An 11,049-nucleotide genomic window follows, 5' to 3' on the forward strand; every position below is an offset into this window, starting at 1 on the left:
GTGTTATAAAGAATATTCTCAGGACACAATAACACACATGAGTAACACGCAGTAACACACAATAAACACAAGGGAGAATATTCCCCGTGTTACTACGCCTTTTTTTTTCTCTGTCGCGCGGGATATCGTAGAGTGATTTCATTGGCTACGCACGTTATTTTTACGTGCGTAGTACTGATGTATTATTTTTTTCTTTTTTTAGGCTGTTAGGCTTGAAGTTTTCGTGGGCCTACATGTGCATAGTTGATAGCCGACTAGTCGGACATAGAATTGCAAAATACAGTATGACGTCATGGTTCTAAAGGTGGCTTCGCAGCTCCCAAGTCAGCGCCATGTCTCCAACCACTGTCGTGAATTTGATGGGATGTTATTGACCTCGTTTTTGCATGAGGACTATATCGTTCATTCCTCTCTCTAGAACTTAGTATTTAGCCTTAGGATTTTCTTAATGGATTTCCCGAAGAACTAGTGATGAAACCTAACACCAAGCTAGAATTTTGAACCAAATCTTCACTCTTTATATTTTCACTTACTTTACTTTAAATCCTTAACACTTCGTTGAGTTGATTGAGATTAAGCCATTAAAGCTTTGGTTTAGTCCCTATAGGCTTGGAAATGTCTTAAGACATCCTTTTACCCTAGAGACTTGGGACTTTGGTTTGGTTTTTTTTTGGACTCTTTGTACTTTCTTTCCATAATTCTTTGGAAGATTCACTTTTTGGTTCAAAAAGTGCATTATGATGATCATTTTGAACTAATATGGGATTTATCCTTTAAAAAAAATTAATAAAAGAGAGAATAAAAATAAAATAAAATAATTCAAAATTAAAATAAAATGAAACCAAACTCATTCAGAGTCTATTAAAATTGAAAATTCAAATATAAAATTTCAAAAATTAATGAAATAATAAAACAAAAAATGAAAATGAAAATAAAAATAAAAATAAAAATTTTAAAATTATTTCAAAACATGGCAAAATTCAATATTAAATGCAAAATAATAATGAATTAGAAAATAATTAAAATTAAAGCTTTAATTGAAACGAAATAAATTTTAAAAAATAAAAAATAATTCATCGATAAAATCAAAATTGTATAAAATTTATAAAAAAGACGAATTTTCAATTGATAATTTATAGAAAAGATGAATAACCAATTTCAATTGATAATTCATTAATAAAATTCAATGATCAAATTTTATTATGAAATAAAACTAAAATAAAAATTTTCTTCACCGCTCTCCTCCACCGCATTCCCATTCCAAAATTCACCCAAACCTACCCATTGCTTAAAAGTCAATTCTCCTAAATTTTAAACCCACTAGCGCACCCAGTTATATAATCCACAATCATTTTCAATCAATACTTAAAGAAAGGACTACACACTTTCAAGCTAACCCATTTTCAAAATAAAATTCCAATTTTAACACAACTTTTACTAAGCATTACACCCACCCATAAACTAAACTTCCTAACATCATTATCGCCAAAATTCAAGCCTCTCATTAGCCAAATAATCACACTCAATTTCACCCAAATCAACCTTCAAACTTTGCCAAATCCAAAGCCAATCCTTGCCAAATCCAAAGCCACGTCCACTTTGGAGCAAAGCCACCTAATGCCTCACTTGAACTCATTTACCCAATCAACCTTGGCCCAAGTTTAAGCCAACTCCTATGAGCCAAAACCAAGCTCAAATTCAAGCTCAAAGCAAGCCATGTTGAAGCCGTCCAAATCACTTGGTATTTGATCTAAATAAGATGAAACTGAGCCCCTCCAAGTGGCTAGCCCCCAGTGGCCATAAACTTAACTAATTTAACTACCTTCACAACCTTGGGAGATTACCTTGAGCTCACCCAACCACCCTTTAACTTCTCAAGGAAGCCACTCAAAATTTGAAGCACACTTGGAGCTCCTTCATTGGTCGCCCACCATTTTTGGACCTAACACTTGTCCAAACTCTATTGGATGCCAATTTTGATCATGCCATGTTAGTAAGGAACCAATCATTGGTGCCCCAACCCAATTCAAGGCTCACTAAACCCGACCCAATCCTATAAATAGGTCTCATGTTCATCCATTGAAGGTTGTTGAAACCTTAGTAATTCCTCAACGAAGCTCTACCCATTTCATTCCCAAAACTTTCTTAGTTTACCTAGGCACTTCCTCCATTGATCCTGAACCTTCCCCTTACCAATTCTTCAAGAATTTTTCTAGCCCGAAATAGGACCAACCCAATTATGTTAATACCCATCAATCCTTTATCTTAAAACATTTCCCAAGCATAAAACCCAATCCATCACTCAATTCCCAGTAATCCAAGTCCTCTAACCCTTTATTAGAACAACTCATGGATGTGCTTGATCGAGAACTCGGAAGGAGCTCGAACCAACTCAATCAGATCACGAAGAAAGTTCATAGAGACCAGATTGATCCATGCCACTCAGACCAAAGAAATTAATTGCAAATTGAGATAATTCACTGAAACTTAGTTTTAGGTTGCGATAACTAGTCCTTCATGAAAGAAACCATTAAATCAAAAATAATCGACCGTAAAATTTTCCCTTAAGGATGTAGAGATCCTATCAAACATAGTCCATTAGATTGCATGTATCGTGTGGTTTTGCATAGACGACTCACATTCACCATCCTATTTGGAATGATGAACAAATATCATCAATTTATTTTTATTTGAAGTAACGATCACTATTAAACTAGACGTGAGATAGAATCTCTACATCCAGAAGTGAGGTGGATGAAGCTAAGGGTTTGGTGAGGTTTCGACCAAGTGAGGGTGTGGCGAGGTTTCAGATTGGGTAGGAAATGGGTTGAAGTGGTGTATAGGGTTTCAATTATGGGGCAGTGAAAGTGAGAAAAAAGGTGATATGGGGTTCGATCATGGGATAAGAATGAGGGGAAAAGGTTATAGGGGGTTCGAATACGGGGTAAGAATGAGACAAAAGGTGTAGTACAAATAGATACATGGTGAAAATAGAAGAGGGTAAAACAAAGAGAGCTTATGGTGAAACATGAAAGAAGGACATAAAAGGGACAAAACATGGTGAAACGTGAGAGAAAACACAAAAAATAAGAAGAAACCATGAAATCAACTAAGTACATTATGAAAAATTAACTTGAAGTGAGAGGGAGAGTTATACCTTCCTTGTTTGAATTTGTCTTTAGTTCTTTGCCTTGCCTTGATTCTTTTCATTGAATGAGAGATCCTTTTGCCCCCTTGCTTTGATGTCCTCAGTTTAATGATGGAAGAAAGGGAAAAGATGGAGGGAGTAGCTCTCGATTTTTTTTGGGAAGGAGAAGAGAGAAGGAAAGCGGGAGGGAAACTAAGAGAGGGAAATTAGGGGGAGGGAGGGATTTTAGGTGAGAGAATGAGGGAGGAGAGAATGGAGGGAATTTGGTTGGGGGGAGGTTTTAAGTGGGGGATTTTTGGGGGGGAGTTAAACTAGGTTGGAGGGAATGGTTAAAGGAGGGAGAAATGAGGGGAATTTCTTTAAAGAGGGAGGGAATTTAGGTATATTGGCAAGATAATTATGTTGGTTAGGACAAAACACAAGTATATGTCATTTTGAAGAGGATAAAACAATGAATCTAATAGTCCAAACAATTTTAAAAAAAGGTGTTTAGCTTAAGTTACGTCAAATTGAAATGCCAAGGTGATTATGGTATTTATAACATAAAATTTTGATTTAAGCTCATTTGCTAAACAAAAATATGTGAAATTCAGTGATGCAAATGGTTTTAGTCAAAACAGTCGACATCTCAAGATATTTCAGGTCAAAGTGGGCTCAAACCTAGAGAAGAGAGAAAATATGTGGATAATAAGTTAGAGTATTTGGGTGGTTTTAATAGATCAAATTGAGCATTTTTTAATTTTGAACAAGTTTTGTTGAAAACTAATTCCATTTTAAGCTCATGTTGGGTTACTTATTTGTAAATTATTCTTTGATTATCAAAATTTCTCTCTCCTCATTATTATCGGCTCAACGGGCCTCCAAATGAGGTCAAATTTGAGAGCGGGAATATTCATTTGAAAGATTTTGGCAATGAAGATACAATGGTGAAGTCCATTTTGAAAAATAATGTCTCATTAAAAATTTCTATATGGGTTCACATTCATGTATGAAATCTTTAAGTGCATAATTTTACGTAAAACGATATCTGACCACCAAATTGGTTTGCATGCTTCCCATATGTGATTATGAAGAATATGAAACTTGCGAAATGTAATTTTAATCATCGAATTAACCTATGGAGAAAATGATAATTTTAAGGTTACTAAGAAAACACTATTCATGCATGGAAATATAAATTAAAGAATTTTAAGTAAAAATTATTTCAAACGATCATGAAACTTGTTTGCATGGTTTTTATACATGACAATATGCATCATGCAACTTTCAAAATGAAGTTTTGAGTTTTACAATGTTTTTTAGAGAGAAAATGATAATTTTATGGTATTATTGATTAAGATAAATTTTAAGTTATTTTTTAGGGTTTGGTTAAAATGGGTTATATTTAGTGTTTAGTTGATTAATTTTAATTTTTATTAATTTAAATTTTGATTTTAGGGTTTAGCTCAAGATTCATCTCCAGTGAGATTAGTGAAACACAAACTAAAAAAATGATTGAACAAAAAATGAGGTCAACTAATAGACCCCTAGTATGTGTGACGGATTATGTAAAGTATGATGCAGATATTGACATTGATCGAAATGATCAAATAGGTCCAAAAGTGACGTCATTGCTGTTCAACATCTGAGTTTGATTTTAGGACATAATATGAAGATTGAAGTTCTGATCTTTATTTTGAAATATAATTGTTATTGCTCTCTATATCCAAACATAACTTAATGTCAAATTTACTATCTCTCTTCGATGAATTTTGGAGTGATACACACTTTTTAGAGATAATGACATGGTTATCCAATCATTTTTTTCATCCAATTTTTCAAACATGTAGCCTCAGCTCATTCAATCTCACCTTAAGAGTATCCCTCTCATGCTCTGATAACCCTTGCCACCCTTGATTCTCTTGTAACCCTTACAATGAGATAACTACCAAAAAAAAGTGAAATTTAATGGGGAAATTGTAAATTCTAATGCCACTATGAGATGGGATTATTGCCACTATTTCTATAGTGACTTTATTTTACCCTCGAGTCTCTTGTAACACTTACATTGAGATTACTAGAAAAAAAGTGAGTTTTTTATTGGGAAGTTGTAAATGCTAATGCAGAGCTATGAGATGGGATTATTGCCACTACTTCTAATAGTAATTTTATCTTATGTGTTGCATAAATGCTTAATAATTCCTATAAGAAAATTATAAATACAAAAATATAATTTTACCTTACTTTAGAACATGCATAAATTGAAAATTATAAACATTAACAGTAAAAAATTGAAGTGATTTCAAACAACCCCAATGCAGAATGATGGCCATTAGTAGTATATTTAAAGCTTGAATAATATTTCATTAAAGGTGCATACATACTATTCATATATATTTTATTAAAAGAAAAAAAATCATTTCTTATTAATTTGCTCATTTTTATGCTTGTCAGGAATAAATAATCACAAAATAATAGAAACTAAAAATATGCAATTTATAATTTTAATATAATAAAATGCATAAAACATAAAAAAAACCCCAAACGGCTAATGCTTGCATTAAGCCTCATAAATTATTAAATGAACATCAATCAAATATATGTATATATATATATATATATATATATAGAACTAAAGAACACTACTAACATATTAAAAATTATTATTCTAATTTAATCAAGCTTCAAACTTTATAAAGTAAATATTTGAACCACATGAAGTCTTCCTTCTCTCATGATGAATCCTATTTCAGCCATTAATGACTTGAAACAACATTAAAACCATTCATCCATAATAACAAATTGAAATACTGACAGCATACCAAAACTTAATTTTTTGGAGGCAACATTTAGCATCACAATTAGCCACTTTGAGACAAATAAGCATTACAATCTGCAAATCTATACAAATTTTGACATTCAAACTAGCACTTAGTCCCTAACAAAAGGCTTTTTCTCCAAGAAATAAACGAACAGTGCTTAAGCAAAGTGAACCTATGACATGACATATTTGTTTACGGCCCTGAATTTCCCAATACAGAACCAAAAATAACAGCATCCTCAATGCCATTTCAAAGCCCATTTTTTTTTCCTAAACAAAATAAACATCATGGAAATTGCCATTCTTTGTTTCTCAGAAGTAAATACTCATCTGTGGTCAAATTTCTCAGGAGTTCATTGAGGGCCTGTAGTTGGTTTCATTGAATGTCCTGGGGGCTCGCGCACATCTTCTTTGACGACGGCCTTCGAACTTGTTCTTTGGCGATTCTCTTTCTGGTGTGAGGCAAAGATTCGGAAGAAGGGAGATCAGAAGCGGGCTCGGGTTCTTCGGTCTCAGCTTCTTGTTGAGTTGGTGGAGCGGCCCAAGATAGAGGGAATGCTGAACATCATAAAAACCAGTCAGATTTTATTTTTAGAAACTAAGTATATGTTTTGTTTCATTACTATTTAAGTAAATTTGCTTGACATTATTCTCAAGGAAGAAAAATTAGAAAATAAGAGTAAATGATTTAAAAAGTAGGCATTGCAAAGCATCGAAATGATGCTAAGTAGCTTTGCAGTCTCATCCCTGCACTTCAAAGAATGCATCAATGAAAATTAAGTTTAGGGGGGAAAAATTTGTCCCCTTCTAGGCTTCTAACATTCTCCATAAAAAAATGAATTTGAAATGCAAATGTAATTACCTTATTGTTGGTTAGAAAATAAATTAGTGTAATAGAAGCCTTAAATGCTACTTGAATTTGCTTATTAGGTTTATAAAAAAAGAGAATACAACAACAACAACAAAGCCTTAATCCCACTACGTGGGGTTCGCTACAAGAATCCTTTTTCTCCATTGCATCATATTTAGTGTCATATTTTCATTTAGTTCTAATAAATTAAGATCATTTTTTATACAATAAGCCCAAGCCTTCCTAAGTTTACCTCTGCCTTTCTTAACATAAGTCAAATCTAAAACATCTACTCTCCTAATCGGATCATCATATGGTCGCTGTTTAATGTGACCAAACCATCTAAGGCGACTCTCTCTAATTTTGTCCATCACTAGAGCTACACCAACCCTATCACGCAGATATTCATTTCGCATTTTGTCTATTTATAACAAAAGAGAATAGAATTAGAAAATTTATCAGTGAGAGAATTCACAATATATGTTTAAGGCAGACAGCAACTTGGATTTTTCTTATTTTTCTGTCTGTTATTTATCATCACTCTTTGCTAAATGAAGGGACGACATTGATAGGAAAAAATGTACATACGAGATCAGGATAGTGTTTATGATAACCATTATAATGGTTTAACCAACTAATACAATAAAGCAAAATATAACCAACTCAGCGCTAATTTAGTACTTCATAAAAGAGGGGGGCAAAGTGTTGACAATAAATACTGATGGAAACATCCAAATTGCCACACTAGAATGATATTAATACATGGATAAAAAAAGTAGACCAAGAAGTATTTGAAATACACTGAATTATTTATAGAATCAGTATGGTACAAAACATAGACACAGGAAAAAAAGATAAACAAATATTTTCTAGTAAAAACATAGTCAGAATTGTATTTCAAGTTGCCTTCTCTATTAACTTCGGACGAGTACTGAAAATGTGGTCATGTGCCAACGAGCAATCTCCTTAATAAAAAAAGAAGGTAAATGTACGTGCACACCACACCATTCTTATGCAATTACATGTCGAAAACATAAAGTTCGATATTTACATTTATAACACTTTAGATTGAAAACCTATACATAAAAGTGTATTTTACTTCTGAAAACTTAGTGCTAGTGGTATTTCTAATGTGATGTCAAGATTTGAGTGCTATGTATGTAAATATGAAAGTTTAGGATTTAGATATGTAAATATATACTAATTGTGTGGTATGTACGTAAATGACCTTAATAAAAAATATTGTTCATATGCGAATTTCAGAAAGAAAGTTCGTCTAAACTTTGCAGCCTTATAGTTGAAATCGTATTTATAATAATTCCCTTCCATCTTCACATATACCTTCAACAGGTTCAGGTAGCCCTGATAAACCCAAACCAGAGCCATCACTAGCATTCAACAAACGTGCATTTCGTTTCTTCACATAATTCTCTTGGAGAGGTTTAGGGATCTGAAACGAAAATTGTGATACGTTCACCCCACGCTCAACATACTCTGGATTTTCTTCCAGGTATCTGCAAAGTAGTAAAGCTCAGTTGCCATTCCAAAACAAACTGATACAAATAGGAAATTAAGAACATAATATGATTAAAAATAATGAGAGACGCTTTCAATTATAGATGACACGCTAAGAGTAACATTTCATCAGGTTTTCAAGTCCCTAGAGAATATGACCACTTTAGAGATAGACCTTTGGATCTCGACCATTGAACGCAGTTTCTTTCCAGATGGTGCAACATAATACCTGAGAATCTCAGAGAGTAGAAACAATGTCAGAGCATTTGTTTTCAGAACAAATAACATTCACAAAACAGATGTAAGACAATTTTCACAATACTTTCCTTGCAATGAATCAATATCTTAAAGTTGTGAATTTGTTTGTTATTATGCATGTTCGATCAGCATTAAGATAGGTATAACTATAAATAAAATTATGGAAAGAGACGTTAAGAAACGAGAAATAGCAGCTTCAAGAAAGTTTGATGTTTCGGTGTTTAGCAATAGAAGATTTTGAGGGAAAAGAAGTAAGGAAAGAAAGCAGCTACATTTGAAATGGCAAAGCAAAGGGGTACCTGACAAGTTTCAAACCATATAAAGGAGGATTGAAGATGTCATTAAAATAGAATAATCACTTCTCCAAAACTCAATAGCAACCCAACAGAAATTTGGCATCCATATATAACAATGTTAACAAATAAATGAAGTTAAATATAACAATGTTTAATATTTGATCGAACCACTAATATTCCCAATTTTCCTTATGATCCGACCATTTAACTAAAGATATAAATGTATTTTACTTGTCATCATAACTTCAAATGGTTACAAAAAACTTATTTGAGAATGCTTCATTATTGTAGCAATGAAAAAATTAAATACAATAAGCTAATTAAGTACACATGTAAAATCACTTTCACAACTATTCATCTAGTTTAAATTGCATACTTGCTCCATGGGGTCTGCATCTGTTTAGTCCCCACAAAACAGTTAATCAAGGTTGTCCAGTCAGCAAAGCTAAGATAGCTACCTCCATGCAATAGAGGTAGAACAAGGCAACGGTCCTTCCATATCTCCATTGTTGGATCAGCTCAAGATTTGTGCAGTAGTGATGACCTTTCAATCAAATCTAAAGAATTAAGAACCGATCCTAACAGTGCAATTGATATCTAAAATTCAGCCTGAATCTTGCCTCGGAAAAAATAGGAATAAATATTCCTCTCATATGAATTAACCTAATTAGAAATAAATAAATAAGAAATAAATCCGAAATGAATGAAATTAGGCTGAAATAGATAATGGAATGGAGTTCCAGACGTAATCAACTTCCCGCGATCATGAGAATCTACTGTTCCCTCTTGGTATCTCGTTAGGATCGCAAATCCTATTAATTTTGTTATGGGTTGGTTGACAGTGCAAGTCCCGCGATCCTTCGATGGTGGAATCATTGTCGTCACTTTTTTGTCGGCGGAATAGTGAGACTCATCTCTAAAGTTGCTCTCTGCTTAGTAAAAGAGATCACACTTGTTTGAGCAATCTGATTCATTGTAATAAGAACCATGACACTTGATGCACTTCTCGACTAGTACAGAGTTGGAATTGCTGGTTGGTTCCACCTGTTCACCATTCTGAACCGGTTTCTCCTCAAACAGGGTCGATTAAGATGTTCTGTTGGGTGTACTCCTATTGCTTGATCTTGCAGTTGAACTCTGCTTGCAAAGTATGCCGGTCATTCCGTGATGTTTCTCCACCTTTAAACTATGGCCTGAACTTCTTGTAATATCCAATAGGATAGTAAATATACCACGTTGCCAATGAACGATCTCAATCCTCCTAGATATTGAGCTAGGGTGTTCTTATCGGGCTCCGCTAGCCCACACTTCAATATAAGCTGCTCAAATTAAACGGTGTGCTCTTCTACCGAGAGATTTTATTGTTGTAAGTTATGAAGGCTCAATAACATGTCTTATTTATGATGTACTGGCAAGTACTTACGATGCATCTCTCATTTCATCTTGGACCAGATAAAAATTTTACCTCTTTTTCTCGCTCTCAAAGATGCTTCAGGTTTTCCTACCACAAGAAAGTGTTCTTCCTGTGCTTGATGGCAGCTAGTTTGACCCTCTCATCACATGGAATGCCCTTACATTCAAAGATTGCATGATTCCAGGGCCATCTTGTTCCAAGAGAGTTCACTTGACAATCAAGGCGTGCTTTCTTCTCTCTTTCTATCTAAGGATATGAAGGTTACTCTATATATTGCATGACATCATGCTCCTCTTTCTTTAGATGCATAAGATGTCTACACACCTTGAACATTCCTGTGGCTAAAGTTTTTAGATAAATACCAAATGCAACGTCATAACAACAATCACACATCCATAAGTTGCCACAATATATTGATCTATTTACAGTTCTTGAATAGAACACAAATCTATTTAAAGTTCAGGATTGCATATCATTCTTCACTGTGTTTTTTTTTCTATGTTTTCTCAAAATACTTATAACTGTTGATGATAATTATATCGCAGTTGATGATAATTATATCATCAAAAATCTCATTTTCATGGTTCTCTTATTGAAATTAATATGCGTGATTTGATCATTTTCTTTGTCTATAGATGATATTTGAGCAATGAAAAGGTATGAGGAACATTTCGACAGGACTAAGGTCAATACTATCCTAAATCAAATTCCCTTTGTTCATCCCATTATTGATTTAAATTCTCTTTCATTAGAGGAATAGCATATTCA

General features: G+C 33.5%; 1 protein-coding gene across 1 annotated transcript; it reads right to left on the reverse strand.

Moving 5' to 3' along the window:
- Positions 1–5,943: 5,943 nt before the first annotated feature.
- On the reverse strand, positions 5,944–8,536 carry LOC110035982 (methyl-CpG-binding domain-containing protein 2-like). The gene is made up of 3 exons (XM_020740325.1): positions 8,489–8,536; positions 8,140–8,312; positions 5,944–6,506 (listed from the first exon to the last, which is right to left on the reverse strand). Exons 1-3 carry the CDS (start codon positions 8,503–8,505, stop codon positions 6,325–6,327), a joined length of 372 nt encoding a protein of 123 aa, XP_020595984.1. The 5' UTR covers positions 8,506–8,536; the 3' UTR covers positions 5,944–6,324.
- Positions 8,537–11,049: the final 2,513 nt, after the last annotated feature.

Source organism: Phalaenopsis equestris, unplaced genomic scaffold (genome assembly GCF_001263595.1).
Source record: "Phalaenopsis equestris unplaced genomic scaffold, ASM126359v1 Scaffold000002, whole genome shotgun sequence".
NCBI classification, from domain to species: Eukaryota; Viridiplantae; Streptophyta; class Magnoliopsida; order Asparagales; family Orchidaceae; genus Phalaenopsis; species Phalaenopsis equestris.

Excerpts from the sequence above, each read along its gene's own strand:
- LOC110035982 (XM_020740325.1), bottom strand. Across the intron at positions 6,507-8,139 it reads GCTACCTGAACCTGTTGAAG|CATTCCCTCTATCTTGGGCC; the intron begins GTATATGTGAAG and ends TATGATGTTCAG.